General features: G+C 45.8%; 1 protein-coding gene across 7 annotated transcripts in view; it reads left to right on the top strand.

Moving 5' to 3' along the window:
- IQCB1 (IQ motif containing B1) overlaps nt 1–17,616 on the top strand; it is a 242,569-nt gene that overhangs the window by 86,337 nt on the left and 138,616 nt on the right. For all 7 annotated transcript variants that reach the window (XM_085647522.1, XM_085647521.1, XM_085647524.1 and 4 more), the window contains one exon: nt 257–356. In XM_085647522.1, coding sequence (XP_085503648.1) covers nt 257–356 — 100 coding nt within the window. The remainder of the gene's footprint in view (nt 1–256; nt 357–17,616) is intronic.

Raw genomic sequence — 17,616 nt, 5'->3', positions numbered from 1 at the left:
AGTGTTCCATGATCAGTGTATTCTATTATTGTTCACTGAGAATCAGCAGTCTGTGATTGGCGAGCATTATCAATTTCATGATCTGGCCCGATGTCTAGGAGGAACTACTTAGCTGCTACCTGAACTTTGTGTCCTGTAACTAAAGCTACCTATTTATACCTGCTTGTCAACTGAGTCTACCAACAATTGTGTTTTGTTTGAATGCTGCAATACACTTAAAGCAGTAACTGTCCCCTTGTATTTCCTGTTATTTTAGTTTTGAAAAATGAGCATTTTCTGCAGTTGCTGATGACGGATGATGTAGAAACTGGAACTATGGTGATATCTGTCCTGCAGAACACAGTTCGAGCCAACAGGTAAATGGATAGCGTGAACTGTAATCCCAACATGAAGCTATTTACTGAATCCTATCTTCAAAAAATATTAGACATTGTTTTTGGGGCTTATGTAGGTTTTTTATAGCTTTAGCAGGCATCTCACAGGGAAATAGGCAGTACTTTGCTTAATTAACTATTGCTTAGTTGAAGAACAACAAATTAATAGAAGAACTTGTTGACCTCCTGGCTTTTACTAGTATATTTTCCTTTTATTCAGCAGCATTCGTCATTGTAGGTAGACCTACATTGGCATACCAGTGTCCTGTCAGTCATTTTCAAGTTATTTTAAAGGTGATTATTCTTGAGATACTCAATGATGAGGCCCACGTTACCTAACATAGACAGGCACGTCTGTCTAAAAACACACTTCATTTTAATAAATTGTTTCAAGCATTGCTGTGATAAAATAAGCTATAGTCTCATACTTAACTTTCAAGAAAGTGTCTCCACTTCTGTAAACAGTTGATATTCTTCTTTGTGATCAACCGATGGCCCAGCAGATTGCAACAGAGGCTGCATATTCAGATCCATTATGAACTTCAGATTGATTTATAGTTTCTTATGGCGGGTGATGATTTCTGGTCTCAGGTCAGGAAACAATGGAATCCTGTGTGCCCTAAGGCTACCCATTCTTTCAAGATCTTTTTGTTGTCCATTTTACAGAATCTCACCATTACCCTTCCACCTTTTATTTCTATTATTGAGTGAGGAGCTCTGACATGGATAGGGTGGCCGCCAAGGCATGACATCCGGGTCCACAATGCGGTGTAGAAACAGAGAGGTGAGCAGCTTCATTACAGGGGTCCTCAATCTGTGGTTAGTTTAGAGTAAGAGATAACACGTGACAGTGGTTCCAGAGGCTGTGGAGGGGAGGAAGGAAAGTCACAGTGGGCTGATGAGAGAGGCGGCACTGACAGCGGCCTCCCTCACAGCAGATGCCAGAAGATTTGTAAGAGGGTGGTTGGTTGTGAGAAGGCCACTAGGACAGAGGCGTATACTTACTTTCTTGTAATAAGATCTTCGCTAGAGTCCTTCAATTTCTGGTATATTCAAGAGATTCTGATTCCCTGCTGTTACCTGGTTCTCCAGATGTTCCACCTCCTTTTTTACTTGCCCTGTCAATCAACAACACTGTTGAAAGGCTCCAGGGTCTAACAGCGCAGCCCCTTTTTTCTTTCATCTCACGTTTTGCTTTCTCCTACTCTTTTTACTTTTATCTTTTGCCTTCGACACCCAGCTTTTCAAAGCCTGTAGCTTTGTATCCAGCTCTCTGATCCGCTCCACCCAAATATTTGTGGGGTCACTTTATCAAGTGTATAAAACTTCTCTCCTTTTTAATAACTCAGATGAGACAAATTCTGTCTATTAGCTGGTACTTCCTTCTTTCACCTCTTCATCACTAGGGCAAGCAGAACAGAGTGTGAAAAAATCCTTCTCACACAGGAGAATTCCCTCTTTTCTTGCAATTCTTCCTCATGCCCTCCTAACTGTTAAGCCACTGATGTCTAGCTATAACTTAAGGATTGTGTCCCTAATTCAGCTAGTATATAGGGATGGCCTCTATTTCATTCATTTAGTGGGGAACATAAAACTGGTACATGAGAGCCGATGGTATCATGAGGAAGAGAGACTGCACAAAATTTGGAGAAAAGACTCTGAACTCAGATTCTGATGTGCTTAGCCCTTGGACCTGCTGTTTCTTTGAATTTAAGTTCCAGCAGACTCAATGGTGCTTTCTGTAGCAAGATGAGGCTATTATTCTACTATGAAAGTCTGCGACATCAGTGTTTGGGCTATAGAGACAAAAGTAACTTTGTTCTTTTGAATAAGGTATGTAACTCCATTCAACATCTGACCACAACTCTTTCTGAAAGCTCTGAAAATTTGCCTTTTCAGGCAGTAGATTAATAGTTTCTTTGTTTCCACTTGAGTTTTGTCCATCATTTCTCCTTTAAGAATTGGCTTTTTACCATCAGTGCTGGCTTTGGGCCTTAAGGCACAACCATTCATCATGATAAACACACTTTAGCAAAATACATAGATAGCAAAAACGTAAATGACTCATTCATCAAAACTGAAAACAGGTTGAGAGGGGGGATTGTGAACTCTGCAATCTTACACTCTGCCTTCTCAACAGAGCAGAGTCAATCTAAAAATTTAGATTAGCAATATATCAGGCTATTGTGTTTTTTTGCAAACCTCATTTAAGAGATTTCCTTACAGGACGAGGCTTATGTTCTTTGTGTAGCTTATAGAGATCATACATGTTGCAATTTTTTTTTATCTTGTCTTATTAACATCGGCCACCAATTCAAAACAGTTACATTTCACGATGAGATGGTTTCTTACAAAAGTTCATGTCAATCTCATTTACTCTACGTCTTCCTCCATAATTTTTATTCAAGTAAATTTCATAGAGCTATTATTCTGCCATTAGGGTCTTCAAATTCAGAAGAGGAACTTGGGCGACAAATACTGATTTTTGTAGCTATATCAGACTATTCTGATGGATACTGCTAACTGCAGGTTCTTCGCATTGTGAATGTTCGTAGGCTGTATCCAGAACACTTCTGGCCTTTGCATCTGTGTGCTGGCAGGTGGTGTCATCGCCCTCCATTGCAACTCCGTCCAGCTATTTCACATGACAACACACAGCCTTATATAAGCACTAAACCTGCATGCCGACATCAGTCCTTTTTTTTTCTGCACCATTCAATAAGGATCTTGTGCTCCACTTCTATTTATTTATCTCTTTTACCAGATTTTTCTCAACTCTCAACATCAAAAGTGTGCATGGATGTCTCCTTCTAAACGACAGAGTTTAAAACATTCAGTTCTTGTGACAAGCACATTTTGGTTATGGACTTGCGTGATGACTAGCTCTGGTGCCATGGTACCAAACACAGCTCCAAGGTCTGCAGCAAATTATGTCTGACCTAACTTACGGCAATCCGAGAGCAGGAAACCAAACTCTATGTTGCTGAACGGAAGAATCAGGGCCAGTCCAGTTGCAAGGTCTTTCCCGCTCACCATTCTTGGGTTAGTCCAGTATGAAGTTGTCCGGAAACATGTGCCACACCTGTTGCTCTCAAGGGCCCATCCTGGCTTTGATGTGCAATCCTGAGCCAGTGCCAGTCCTGGAGCCAATGTGTACCAAATTCCCCAGTGCATTGGTAAGTCCACAACACATTGTGGCCTTCAAGGAGGGCATGCAAAACACTTTCAAAATTATTCCTTTGGTCTCCAGTTGTCAGTTGGTCTTCTGCTGGCAGTTCCTTCCTTGCACTGACCAACATCATTTGACCTCCGCCTGTTCCACCTCTGACGCCGGGCCATTCTTCGACCCCTTTGCAGCATGCTCCTTCGTTGATTCTGTACCAGCAGTGGGTCCGAATCTCAGCCCAATTCTGTTGACATATCCAAAAGCGACATCAGTGAGGGTATGCTGCATTTCTCACTATGAAATAATCAGAGTTCAAACCCAGAAAGACAATGGCTCTCCTGTTATCCTGCTTCAGTAGCCATATTTCAGGATAATGGCTGCCCTCTTCTCGGGGCGTGGCTGGCAGCCAAGCATGGTGGTCGTCTTTTAGACGAGCACCGGACCTGGGCGCATAACATCCTGAATTGTACCTGCTAACCGCCACAGGGCAGCCTCCTAAGAGCGGAAAAGGCTGCGGTGGCGAGTGGGAGGACTCGGTGCAGCCGGCATACAGGAAGAACTGGGATCGGCGGTGGATACATCCCCGAAGGCCGGGCGGAGCAAAGGGCAGTGGGGAGCGGAGGGCCGAGTCGGGTCACCAGCCTGCGCCTGGAAGAGCTGCCACGCTTCGCTGCAACTGGCGCGGGACCGCGCAGCCCTGAGCGGCTTTGCTGTGGGAAGAATCCGAGGAGAGCGGAGGCGGTGGACACCGCGATTGTGGAACTGCACAAGAGGTGGAGACAGGCAAGCGGGGCCAGAAGCTACGCAAGCTCGGGGATGCGGGTGGCCTGCTGCCTCGCAGCGCAGCGAGAAACAAAGCATCAAGACTTGTTAGGTCACGGCCAGACGGGACACTGAGCTCTACCGGGTGAGTGCGAGAGACGCCGGCCCGGAGGTGGTGTGCTGGGAGTTAAATGGTGCAGCAAGAAAGTACTAGGCAATGCTTTGAAAATGGCCGTGCCCGAGGCTCTTGCATAGAAGGGAGAGAGCCTGTGAGACCACAAAGGGTGAAATAGCATGTACATGGGCCGTGGCAGTTAAGAGGGCAGCTAATATCACCTGGTGAAGATTCCCGACTGAAACGAGACGACACCACGGACCCAACTACGTCGTCGCGGCGAGAATGCAAGAGGGTGACGTGTAACAGATCGGAAGGAGGCCGTATGACGAGAGGCCCACCGAATGTTGTGGGCAACAGCTTAATTCTCAACAACCACGGTGGATGTAACGCGAGGCCGTTGAATTGGCACTTTGTGTGGACTAACGCAAGGATTACGGCGCCTACTACTGCCACATGGGAAAGAACGAACACAACGGAGCCCCGCCCGGCTGAGGGGGCGACAGCATTGCACGCAGGATATATGCGGGCGTAGGGGACAAGTGTAAGCAGCCGGCCTGAACGACGTAAACCGGTGGCGGACCTATAAAGAAGCAGCGATGCTGTAGTGGAAACGCTGAGAAGGACGCTACGGGGAGTGCTAGTGACGCAGGAGAAGCACGCTAAAACGCGGGAACGCGGGCATTTAAGCTACCTTTTGCTGAATCGGTCTGCAGGATGGGGCGTAAGGGAGTAAGGCAGCACGACCAGGGAGGACAGGACTATGTCCCGGATACAGCGGATCCTACCGGTAACAAGGCCGGACCTGAGTGCACGGTGTCGTCTGCGATGTCTGCCCCTGTAGATAAACTGGATCTCATTTTACAAGAAGTACGAGACTCCAGAAAGGCGATAGAGCTACAAATAGGGACACAGTCTACTGGCCTTGGCTTGCTCCGGGCAGACCATACTAAACTGACAGACAAGGTGAAGGTAAATACTGCGACGCTGGAGGATGTCGCCCCGAGATAAGCACAGAATGAAACTAAGGTTACGCAGCTGCAAAAACAAGTAGCCACCCTGTTGGATCGAGTGGAGGATGCCGAAGGAAGAGCCCGGAGGAACAACATACGAGTCATTGGCCTTCCAGAAAAAAGTGAAGGGAATGACGTGTCAACATATATGGAACAGTGGTTCCGAGATCATGTCACCAACGAAGGGCTCTCCACGCAATATTGTATAGAGCGCGCGCACAGGATACCTATGGGTCGCCCAAAACCGGGAGCTCCACCTAGACCGTTAATAGTGAAATTGTTGAACTTTTCGAGACAGGGACCTTTTACTGCAGAAAGCCCGTGAATCATCTCCGACAAAATTTGAAATCACGAAAATCTCACTATTCCCAGACTACACAATGATGGTTCAGAGACAGCGTTCCTCCTTCCTGGCAGTCAAGAAAAAGCTTAGAGACCTGGGCCTGAAATATGCCCTGCTTTTCCCGGCACGGTTAAAAATCCTACATGAACAAAAATCCTATTTTTTTGAAAGCCCAGGAGACGTGGACGACTGGTTGGAAGTGATGGAACTAACGAACGCTGCACCGACCGGCTCACAGATCTCGGCGAAAAGCGGGAACAACACGGCGACCTCACCTGGAAAATGACAGCGAAAAGTGAGCAGGACTCCTGCGAGGCAGTATATCACGAAACAGCAGATGGAACAGACCAAAGCAAAGGCACTAGTAGCCGCGGCCGCCCTCACGAACACACTGGAGGTGTCGGCTCGGCCCTCCTCAGAAGAAGAAGCCACGCACGAATCAGACTCTGAAAGCAGCGTTGTACGGTTCCCATCTGCGACCCCGCAAGTCATCAAAGACTTGTATGGCTGATTGTTCCCGCAAGTATATCTTCTGTAACTGTAGAATGGTTTTCTGTGACATGTCCTCGATATTGGCGGACCTACTCATATTATCCTTTATTAAGTTGGCCCAGGTTCCGTAGTAAGCTTAACAGTATTGCTGTACGGGAGTACGCCGCATGTGGAGTGCTAGTGTTGTCCCCCATATGGCAAAGGCACTATGCATGAACACTGAGTTTTTTTTCTTGTTTCAGTTAAGTTGTATGGTCCGGTATAGTTGGGCGACCAGACCGAGTATTGGGTTGCTAGGGGGGAAGGACGGTCTTACGGTACGGAAAAAGTTGGGTGGGCTATTGCACCTGAGAGTCGCGTTAATCCTCCCACAGACACAAAGGTATAGCAATGACATCGCAGGGTAATTACACCATAATAACGTGGAATATACGGGGCATGGGAACAGTGCAGAAGAGGCATAGGATACATGCGCAGCTACAACGCCGCCAAGCACAAATAGTATATCTGCAAGAATCCCATATGATGGATAGCGAAGCGGTGAAGCTGCCCAAAAAATTGAGGGGACAAATCTTCTCCACCTCCTACTCCAGCTATACCAGGGGAACAACAATTTGGGTGAGGCATGGAGTACCATTTCAAGCTACGGAACAAAGGGTGGATAAGCTCGGCAGATACATATTTGTGAAAGGCACACTAGACGGTCAATCTGTAGTGCTTGGCACGGTGTATGCTCCGAATTTGGAACAAGATAAGTACTGGGATGTGGTGAGCGGGGCGCTGGCAGGATGGGAATCACAGCCATGGATATTGGGAGGGGACTGCAATGCAGTGATGGATGTGGCACTAGATAGGTCACACCCGCCGCTGCATGGAGCAGGCGTGTTTAGGCAAGCTGAGGCGCTGGATAGATGGGCAAAGGGCTGGGAACTGTGCGATGTATGGATGATGAGACACCCCACACACCGAGAATATTCCTATTACTCCACAGTGCATGACCTACACACAAGAATAGACAGGATATACTGCTCCACCAGAATAGCAATGCAGACGCTCCACGCCACATACTTGCCAAAAACTTTCTCAGACCATAACCCACTAGAGCAGCGTTTTTCAACCACTGTTCCGCGGCACACTAGTGAGCCGCGAGATGTTGCCTGGTGTGCCGTGGGAAAACGTGGGAAAAATGGAAGCAATCGAAAGATTTTTTTTTTAAAAATGTCAAATTTTCCCCCACTAGGCCAGGCGGCGCCGGACTGTATCCTGGGTATGGGGGGAGGGTGGGGTTTTTGATTGGCGCTCCTGTCCGGGCTGTGATTGGTCCAGACTCCAGCCTGGACCTATCACAGAGCAGTATCTCCCGACTTCCTTCCCGCCCGAGCGCAGTGTGCGCAGCAGCGGAGAGAAGGCGGAGAGAAGAAGACGTCGCGACTCGAGTCACCAGGACTCCCAGGAGGACCGGAGCAGGAGGAGACGGACGGAGACCAGGACTCGGCGGGAGTCGGCACTGCAGACTCAGAGAGACCGCATCCGGATCCAGACCAGGCCGCAGGTGCAGCGTGAGGTGAGTCTCACTCATTTGCACCCTCATTGTATTTGGGTTTCATGCCTTTCACCTCTAGACCTAGGCAGCCTCGTGTATGAAGGGAGATATGAGCTGGCCCCCGCTGCTGGCATCTGGTTGTTGGGTGTGAGCACTGTGCCGCTTCGTCTCTAGTCTAGTTGCAGCATAGAAACCCGCATTTACTCTTGACGTAAGTTCGTGTAAACTTGGCATGCCAGCACGGATTGTGGTGGAGGGAGTTTGTGCCCAGAATTAGCTAGTTGTGCTGCCTTTGAAACTTAAGACGGTGACGTAACGTCGTAACATATCTAGTTCTCAACCTCTCAGACTTGTCATGGTGGTCACCTGACATTAAACGGGTGGTATTTGAGCTCTCCGCTGGTATTTTGCTGGTTTGGCCAATACTTTCATGTTCGTGCCAGTAACAATATTGGGAAAAGCGGTGAAGTCATGTATATTTTTCCATTTCAATTGATGAGAAAAACACTTAGCGGTATTTGACAGCTGTATGAATATAAATCATCTCTGATTGTTCAAGCAAACCGAGGGATTATTGCCACATTACAAAAGTATACTGAGGATTTTCCACAGTTGAATATTCTTCTTGGCCCTTCCAGCATAGCAAAATGTAAACATATGGTTTGTACTTTTTAATGAGGGCGGTGGTAACCCTAGCACTGAAGTGAATGGCACAGGAAGATATAATAAGAGGAAGGCCCACAGATCACAAATTGACACCAAGGCAGAAGTACAACTTTAATAATGGCACGCAACCTCTCTAGCACACACACCCGTTGTTTGCACTGTTTAGAAATGTTTAAATGCATTTATATAGCGCTTAGACCCCTGACGAGGTGTCGAAGTTATATAAAGTTATATAAACTGATTGTGAGTCATTCCATAAGACTCACAGACTTTATACCAGGGGTTCTTTGTTTCTCTCTTGCAACGCTACATTGAACAGCTCAATAACACCAGGCTGACTTCTGTGGATATTCAGATCTCTGCACCTGCGCCACAAAACCCGAGGCAGTCTCCCAAAACACAACTCTGCACATTCCTCGTTCCTGACTCAGGCTGCAGCAGAAGAGCACGTGTGAAAGTGAATGCATTGTGTGCGCGCACTCTGCACCTCGGTGCCAGTTCTCTTATCTGATGCTCTATCCATTTCTTACATTCTTTTAATCAAGGGAAGGATATCGGCCCTACTGTTCCATTGTAGGCGACACTTGGCCCCGGGCGATCTCCTACAGCGCTGAAAATTATTGAATTCGGAGTGTGTTTATTAAAACATTAAGACATTTTACATAATAATCCACATGCAGGCTCGACTCTACAGCTGCTCCTTCATTTGTTCACATTCACATGATTTGGAAATGTTGCCTTCCAACGAGGGGGAAATAAAAGTACTGAGAAAGGTCCCATGGCTTGTAATTTCGTTCACTTTCATGTTCTTTTGTCCCTTTTAGCTGTGCTTAAGCCGATTATCCTAGCTCCCTTTTTGCTTTATTTAAGACAGTGATAACACATTATTACAGCTTTTATGAATACTTTACTCTCTGGGTTAGCTTTGTACTTGGCATCAAGGGCTCTCTCTGAGAAACCATCCAGTCACAATTTGCTCCTTATAGATACAAATCTTAAATTTCTTTTATAGGTAACTTGCAGGTGCAGCGTCCTTGTGTATGCCTAGTACTGAGTGACAGTGAGATACTGCAGTGATGGACACGTTTTTGAAAAGGAAACAACTGGACTCTGAACAAAATTTGGAGCCAGATGAGAGCCCAAGTATGAGTGGGGATCAAAAGAAAGCAAAGATGGTTAGCTCAAGCAAATTCTCTGGCACAAGGCAATATAGCGAAAGCTATATTTCATTTGGATTTACTGTCACCGGAGATGCAAACAAACCAACTCCACTGTGCGTGGTGTGTGGTGAAAAGCTAGCTAACAGTGCTATGGTCCCAAGCAAACTTAAACGCCATCTCCAAACGAAACACCCTTCGCTTCAAAACAAGAATGCGGACTATTTTGTTCGCCTGCGTGAAAACACGGAGAAACAGGCAACTTTCATGAGAAAAACCACAAAGGTAAATGAAAGAGCTCTTAAAGCTAGCTATCAAGTTGCTGAACTTATAGCCAAGTCAAAAAAGTCGCACACTGTGGCAGAGACATTAATACTTCCCGCCTGCAAAGCTATTGTAGAGGAGATGCTCGGACCTGAAGCAGCTAAGGAAATAGCCAAAGTCCCTCTCTCAGACAACACAATTTCCAGACGTATTAATGACATGTCTGCAGACATCGAAAGTGTGGTTTTGGAAAAGATCCGTATCAGTGAGAAATTTGCATTGCAACTTGACGAGTCTACAGATATCAGTGGACATGCTCAACTCTTGGCCAATGTGCGTTTTGTTGATGGTGATGCAATTAGAGAAAACTTCTTTTTTTGCAAGGCATTGCCAGAAAAAACAACAGGAGAAGAAATTTTTCGTGTCACATCAGCATACCTTGAACAAGGAGGACTTAAGTGGGAAAACTGCACAAGTGTCTGCACCGATGGAGCTGCAGCCATGGTCGGGCGCACCAAAGGCTTTGTAAGCAGAGTGAAGGAAAGAAATCCAGATGTGATTGTTACGCATTGTTTTTTACACCGTGAGGCCCTCGTAGCCAAGACTTTACCAGCAGACCTAGTTCATGTGTTGGATGATGTTGTGCGCATGGTAAACTTTGTAAAGTCACGACCCCTAAAAAGTCGCATATTTGCAGCTTTGTGTGAGGAGATGGGAGCGAAGCATAAAACCTTGCTGTTTCATACGGAGGTCCGGTGGTTGTCGCGTGGCAAGGTCTTGGTTCGTGTGTATGAGCTGCGGGAGGAACTTAAAGTGTTTCTGACAAATGAGAGGCCAGATTACGCAAAGCTGCTTGCAAGTGATGAGTGGTGTGCAAGGCTGGCATACCTGGCAGATATATTTCATCATCTGAATGAACTGAACACACGAATGCAAGGCCGAAATGAAAACCTGCTTACAAGTACAGATAAAATAAATGGATTCCGTTCAAAGGTGCAACTCTGGCATCAACACGTGGAAAGTGGCAATCTTGAAATGTTCACACTCACCAAGCAATGGCAAGGTGTTCACACTGCTGCACTGTGTGAGATAATAGTTAAACATTTAAAAACTCTCGAGGAGAGGTTGTCATTTTATTTCTCTTCAGTCTCCACTGAATGCCTTGACTGGGTTAGGGACCCTTTTAGCTCAGCATCAGTTGGTGGAAAGGACATGACTTTACAGGAGCAGGAGGAACTAACTGAACTGAGGCAAAATCGTGGTTTCAAGCTAAGATTTGCTGATCTACCTTTGGATAGTTTTTGGTTGGATACTGCCAAGGAGTTCCCCCTTCTGGCAAACAAAGCTATTTTGACATTGCTCCCATTTTCCACTACATATCTGTGTGAGATGAGCTTTTCAAGCATGATTGCTATAAAAACTAAATACAGAGAGAGACTGAGAGCTGTTGACGAAGAGCTACGTGTGTGTCTTTCTTCGATTCCAGCCAGAATATCAGCTTTGTGTTCTGCCAAACAGGCCCAGGTTGCGCACTGATCAATAAGACCAGTGTTTTATAATTTTTCATATTTCTGTTTACTTACCATTTCATAATAAAGTAATTATAAAATACTTTCTTTGTGTTTATTTGATTCCTATTCAAGAAAATTACTTTAGATGGGAGGAGCCAAGATGGCGACCGGAGCAGACGCTTGAGCGCCCGGCTCCGTCGGCCCTTGGCCTCGGACTATCATCCTGATTTCTATCCTCGCCGATTTTCGAGGTGCACCGTGTGCGACGACGCGCTGACCGCGCCGCCGCTTTCCCGGAGTCTTAGCCCGCCCGGATGCCGGAGTTCTTGGTGTCTTTGTTCTCCGCACTGGACCCCTGCTCTGTTGTGGCCTTGGCCGGCCCCCTGGAAGCTCCGCAGTCACCGGACCCGCTGGCGCAAACCAGAGCCCCGCGGTCCCGATCCCGCCTCACGCCACGGACTGTCGCCAGATGAGCCGGGGGAGAGACGCCCGGACACCTCCTGCACCCTGCACCTGACGGGCTGGAGCTATAGGGTAAGCCCCGGTGTGGCGGGTCTCCTGCCCCGCTCTGTGGACCGCGCTGTGGAAGGCTGCAGACCCCCTTCTTCTATCGCCTAGTCGGCGGCAAAGAGAGCCCGAGGGAGGGGAAGCGACTGTTGGCTTTCACCGGTTGCGGCGTAGACCTGATGGGAATTGCCTCCTGGTTCCGACCCCCCCCTGGCCACTGTACCGTTCAGCGGTAAAACATGGCGTTGATTGCTTGCTCGCTGCTGGGGGGTGATGCTCCGGTCTCGCCCGCTGCCCGCCTCGCCCTCCCTCTACCAGACTCTAGCTCCACAGTGCCGTCCCGGATTGCTGCCGATGTGGGGGCGCAGCTTCCGCTGACATGCGGCTCCGTTCTGGCTGCCCTGCGGGACTTTCGTCTGCAACTGTGTGTTGGCTTGCAAACGCTGAGTGAGCGGTTCGACTCCATACTGTCGGCTGCGGGTCGTGAGCGCCCCGTTTGTTATCAACAAGAAATGGGTCTGCCGGTGCTTCTGTCCTCTTGCCGGGACGCAACGACTGTGTGTAACCGTGCTACACTGGTGTCTGCAGCTGGCTTTCCCGGCACCCAGGATCAATCGCTCTCCTGCTCAATTGCGGATACTTTGTTTCCCCGGTCATTGCTGCCTGCTTTGTTGTTGCCTGCCCCACCGCGCCCGCAAGAGTATCCACCTGAGCGACACCTGACGTCCTCGAGGAACCGTTCACGGTGGCCTACGGCTTCTTTCAGGTGGAACTCCTGTACTTTACAGGCCAGGTCTGGATTTTATATGGTGCACAAGGGGACCTCAATAGATGATCGGCGGCCATTTTGTGACTCTACTTCTCCATCTTCTCCCCAGCGGCCATATTGTCTTTGTCTGCACGGGATGCGGGGCCTTCATGTGGGGGCTGGTCTAATCTTAAGCCCGCGATCGGGCCAGGGCTAGATTGAGTTATATCATCATGGTATCACGGATGGACTGGACTCGGACTGGAACTGTTCGCATATGTTGTGCGCACTCGTCGCGATTTGTCTGCTTTCATTTAAATTGTTGTGACACGTTAACTTCACACGACCGCTCTTGGGTGTAGTGGGTTTTCAGTGTGTGGAGGCGTGGCTGGCCGGTGGTTCCGGGCGCTCCGCGGTTATGTGGGCTCCTCCCCGCTTTCTTTCTTCTTTCTTTTCTTGTTTTCTTTATTCTATTCCTACTTTCTCTCTTGTCTATATTTCGGGTTCATTGGGCGACAGGCACTATGCTGGGGGGGGGGCAGGCCGTAGCCTCCGCATTGGTGTAGGGTGGGGGGGTAATTAACTGTTTCTTTTTAGTTCTATGGGCCTTTTTCTTCTAGGTCTCTGCGCTATACTTGTTTCGATTCGGGGTCCGGGTGTGGGGTGGATTGAGTGGGGGCGGCTTTGGAGGGGTGCGTATTTACTCGTGTGACTATCCTGTTATCTAACTGCACCGCCTCACTGTCTGCGATTTTCTATGGCCATTTTAATGATGCTGCTGCTCTCCTGTGTGGTGAAGCCATCTTGCGGACTCGAATCTCCTTGGTTCTATCCTCTACTGACTTTTTCTCGAAAAAATTATTTTAAAAACCTTAAAATTAACCTTCACTTCTCCTTCCCCTGGTGTCAAGGATCTCTCCAGTGTCTACCTCCTGAATCGTTGCTAAGTTTGACCATTGATGCACAAGGGATGTAATGTTTGACTCAGTGCTTAACCGTATTGTGGCCGGCCGGATGGTTGTAGGCCCGGATTTGTTCTCTTACTATGCACAAATAAAGGTTTTAAAAAAAAAAAAAAAAAAAAAAAAAAAAAAAAATTACTTTATATATAGTCAATATAGGCACAGAGTTAAATTTTTTAACATTTTCTAATGGTGGTGTGCCTCGTGATTTTTTTCATGAAACAAGTGTGCCTTTGCCCAAAAAAGGTTGAAAAACGCTGCACTAGAGGTCATTGTGGCCTGGGGGAGGGTACCCACACCAGTCCCCACATGGCGGCTATGGCCACAGATGCTGGAAGACCCAGTGTTCCGCAGTGACCTTTCCGGGACCATTGACCATTACTTTGCAACAAACAGCAATACGGCGACAAGCAGACTGATAGAATGGGATGCTTTTAAAACAGTGATAGGAAAGCAATCAGTACGACAGTGGGTGTCAGGCAGGAAATACATAAGAAAATAAAGGAGATAGAAGATGAAATGGCAAAGCTAGAGCAGGAAGCAGTCACACGCGCTGACCGTAAGGGCCCATTGCAGGAAGCGAGAATAAAACATGCAGAAACACTAGAGACGCTGCGGGTCATTGACTACCAAGCATAAACGAAGAGAGCCCACGCGGAAGAGGACAGGTCTGGCGCTTTGCTTGCCAAGTTGATCCGGGAAGCTCTTCCTACAGTGGTTATACATGAGATTATACAAAAGCCCGTTCTAACCAAGAGCGTGTCACTTGAATTGCACTCCAATGAAGAAATTAATCATGCGAGGGTAAATTCCATAGTTTTTGGTTTATTCATGTGAATAATTTGAGTAAATCCTTTAAAAAGAATAATTTTCACAAAATTCAAGCATCACAAACGAGTGTATTAGAGTTCATAACTCGATGTAGCCCAATGCATTTCGGGCCAGTGTGGCCCTTCGTCAGGGGCGGCACTATAATGGGAGGATACAAGGAAGCAGCTTTAATCAATACATTCATATGTCATAAATCGAAAAGATAATGAAAGAAATACATCAAGTCAATGAGTTGAAAAAGTGTCTATGTGAATCTGGGTGACATAAGAATGAATAAAATAGTATAACCATAGTGCTGTTAAATGAAACTGTTAAATGAGAAATAGGTCCTGTTAGATGAGTGTTTAACAGTAACAGAAAGTGACAAACAATATGAGAGTGGATGCTAAAAAGTAGGTAAGAGACGGTAAAGGGTAAATACATGCAAATAGAAATAGAAAGAAACTGCCGAAAGGCTGTCAAGGTTTAGTTACGTAAATGCGTGTAAGGAAACGTCGAAGGTATACGTGCTCTAAGAATATATCGAAGAATCAGAAAGAACCGTGGAAAGTGATAGCGAGTAAACATGGGCGTAAGATGTGAAGAGTGAAGTGTGTGATGAGAGCTAAGTACCGGGTTAAAAAGAGAATCAGGAGAACATTGGTTTGCAGAGTGTACATGCAAACAAATTTGCAAGTCCGCGAGTACATGAAGGTACCTAATCTTATACAGAACACTTACGTGATGTAGAGAATTCAAATCAGTCAAGGCTGTGAAGCTACAAAGTATCGGCGTTTCAGCGGGTAGGTCGAATGTTTAGCGCGAGTAGTATTTGAAGCGTGTCACGTGAACATCGCGGCGGATCAGAATGGCTCAAAGCCTATCAACCAGTCGTATGAGATTTAAACTAGTAAATGTAACGTCAATACGTGTAAGAAACGGAAAGGATAGGTACGTCATAGAACTGTAAAAACCAATCACGGGGTGAGAATACGAGTCGGATACGATGTGTCGGTGATTGTACGTGTGTATCTCTTGGCGGTCTATAAAGTGAAAAAAAACTCTGTTCGGGGAACTACAGAGAAAGTAAATTCGTAGTTCAAAGAAAAACAAACGGATTGGTGAACAGACGGGTAAAGTGTAGCCTGGGAAAAAAATGTGTCAAAAAGGTGACCGTGAGAGCACAAGAGGAGTATGTATGAAGGTGTCAACGTGCCAGAATGTTGGTAACGTAAAGGCATAGTACAATAGAACTGTAATAAAGATAACCAGAAGCGTCCATGTGCTGAAGCGCTAAAAAGTGTGTAACAAAAGCAACGAAAGTCTGTAAATGCATGTGATGTATAAAGGTAACAGGACACATATATGGTGAAACCAAAGAGAGTGAGTAACAAACATGGTAAATAACAATAATGGTATATCTCAGTATCTGTGAAAAATGCATTTGTTAAACATCAGGGAACATAAAATTGTAGGGTCCCGGGTCTCTTGGGAATATGTCCTTAAAAAATGTGAATGGATGTACTTGGGAAGCTGAAAATCGTGTAGGAATCAAAGGACATTACAAAAAACAACCTAGATCGTAGCGTTCATTAAGTCCTTTGGGGTGAATCAAATCTAATTTATTGATCCAGAAAACTTCACGTTGTAATAGAAATTGCGTGTTGTTGCGTCCTTTGATGAGAGGAACTTGTTCAAGAATCAGGAAGCGTAATTGGCAAGTGTTATGTTGTAAAAGATCAAAGTGATTTGCAATAGGAGATTTCGTCTGGTGAGTACGTATATTACTTTTGTGCTCATTGAGTCCAATGCGTATTTTTCTCTCTGTCTTCCTGACGTAGACTAGTCCACAAGGACATTTGAGCAAGTAAATTACATTTTGAGTGTTACACGTGGCTGTTACCATTAGTTTGATGGGAAAACCTTTATGGGAATGTGAAATACTGTTGCCTTTGATAATAGAGTTGCAATTTCCACAGTTCAAGCAGGGGATGGTACCTTTAAAGTCCGTAGTGATTTGATTTTTGGAGGTAGACAAAAGTTGTTTCAAGTTGCAAGATCTTTGATAAGCAAATCTGGGTTGTAAATCAAAAATGTGTTAAAAATCTTGTTCGTTACTAAGTATCGGCCAATACCTTAGAACGATCTTTTTGATTTGATAACTTCTGGTTGAAAATTTTGAGATGAACACAGATCTGGTTTCCTGCTTAGGTGGCGGTTTAGGTTGAAACAAATCCTGTCGAGTAAAGGTGTCTGCTTTGGTGATGGCATTTTCCAGAACGGTAGATGGGTAATTGCGTTTTTTAAATTTTTCAATGCAAACAGTTTTGCTAGATTCGTAAAGGTCATCTGAGCTGGCAATCCTTTTTAATCTTAGCAATTGAGAGTAAGGTAGGTGTTTTTTTTAAAGAAAACTGGTGAAAGCTGTCATAATGTAACAAGTTATTCCGGTCAGTCGATTTGGTGTAAACTTGTGTCGTTAAATGTGTTGGTAACAAGAGTGTCCAAAAACGTTACTGAATCATGGCTGATGGTATGGGTGAATTCGATTCGGTGATCAACTGCGTTCAGTGTTTCAATGAGTTATTCCAATAACCTGGGTGAACCTTTCCAAATGATGAAGATATCATCAATGTATCTTTTGTATAGCATCAGGTTGTTGATCCAGTCCTGTTTGCTGAGGATGTGATCTTGTTCAAAACGGTACATGTATAAATTGGCATATGTGGGCGCGGCACAATTGCCCATAGATGTGCCCAAACATTGGATGTAGTATGTTCCAGACCATTCAAAATAGCTGTGGTAGAGTGTAAAATGAATGAGTTGTATACAGTGACTTCACATCAATAGTGGCTTATGTAATGTCTGGGGTGATTTGATTTTGTATGGATTCAATAATGTTAAGAAAGTTGGTAGTATCCTTGATGTAGGTTGACATGGATTGAACTAACGGTTGCAAATGTCTATCCAGGTATCTTCCCACGGGTTCATTAATTGAGTTTATTGTAGAAACGATGGGTCTGAATGGAGGTTTAGTAGCATGTTTATGAATTTTTGTATATGTATGGAATAGCCGGGTCTTCTTTGATAAGATATTTTCTGTCGTCATCTTTGATGGTGCCATTTTCATGAGCGATATTAATGATGGTCTTGAGAATGTTCGTGAATTCCTTAGTTGGTTCA

The sequence above is a fragment of the Triturus cristatus genome, chromosome 3_2 (assembly GCF_964204655.1).
Source record: "Triturus cristatus chromosome 3_2, aTriCri1.1, whole genome shotgun sequence".
Lineage (NCBI taxonomy): Eukaryota > Metazoa > Chordata > Amphibia > Caudata > Salamandridae > Triturus > Triturus cristatus.
The sequence above is the reverse complement of the archived record's forward strand: the minus strand, read 5'-3'. Positions and strand labels throughout refer to the sequence as shown.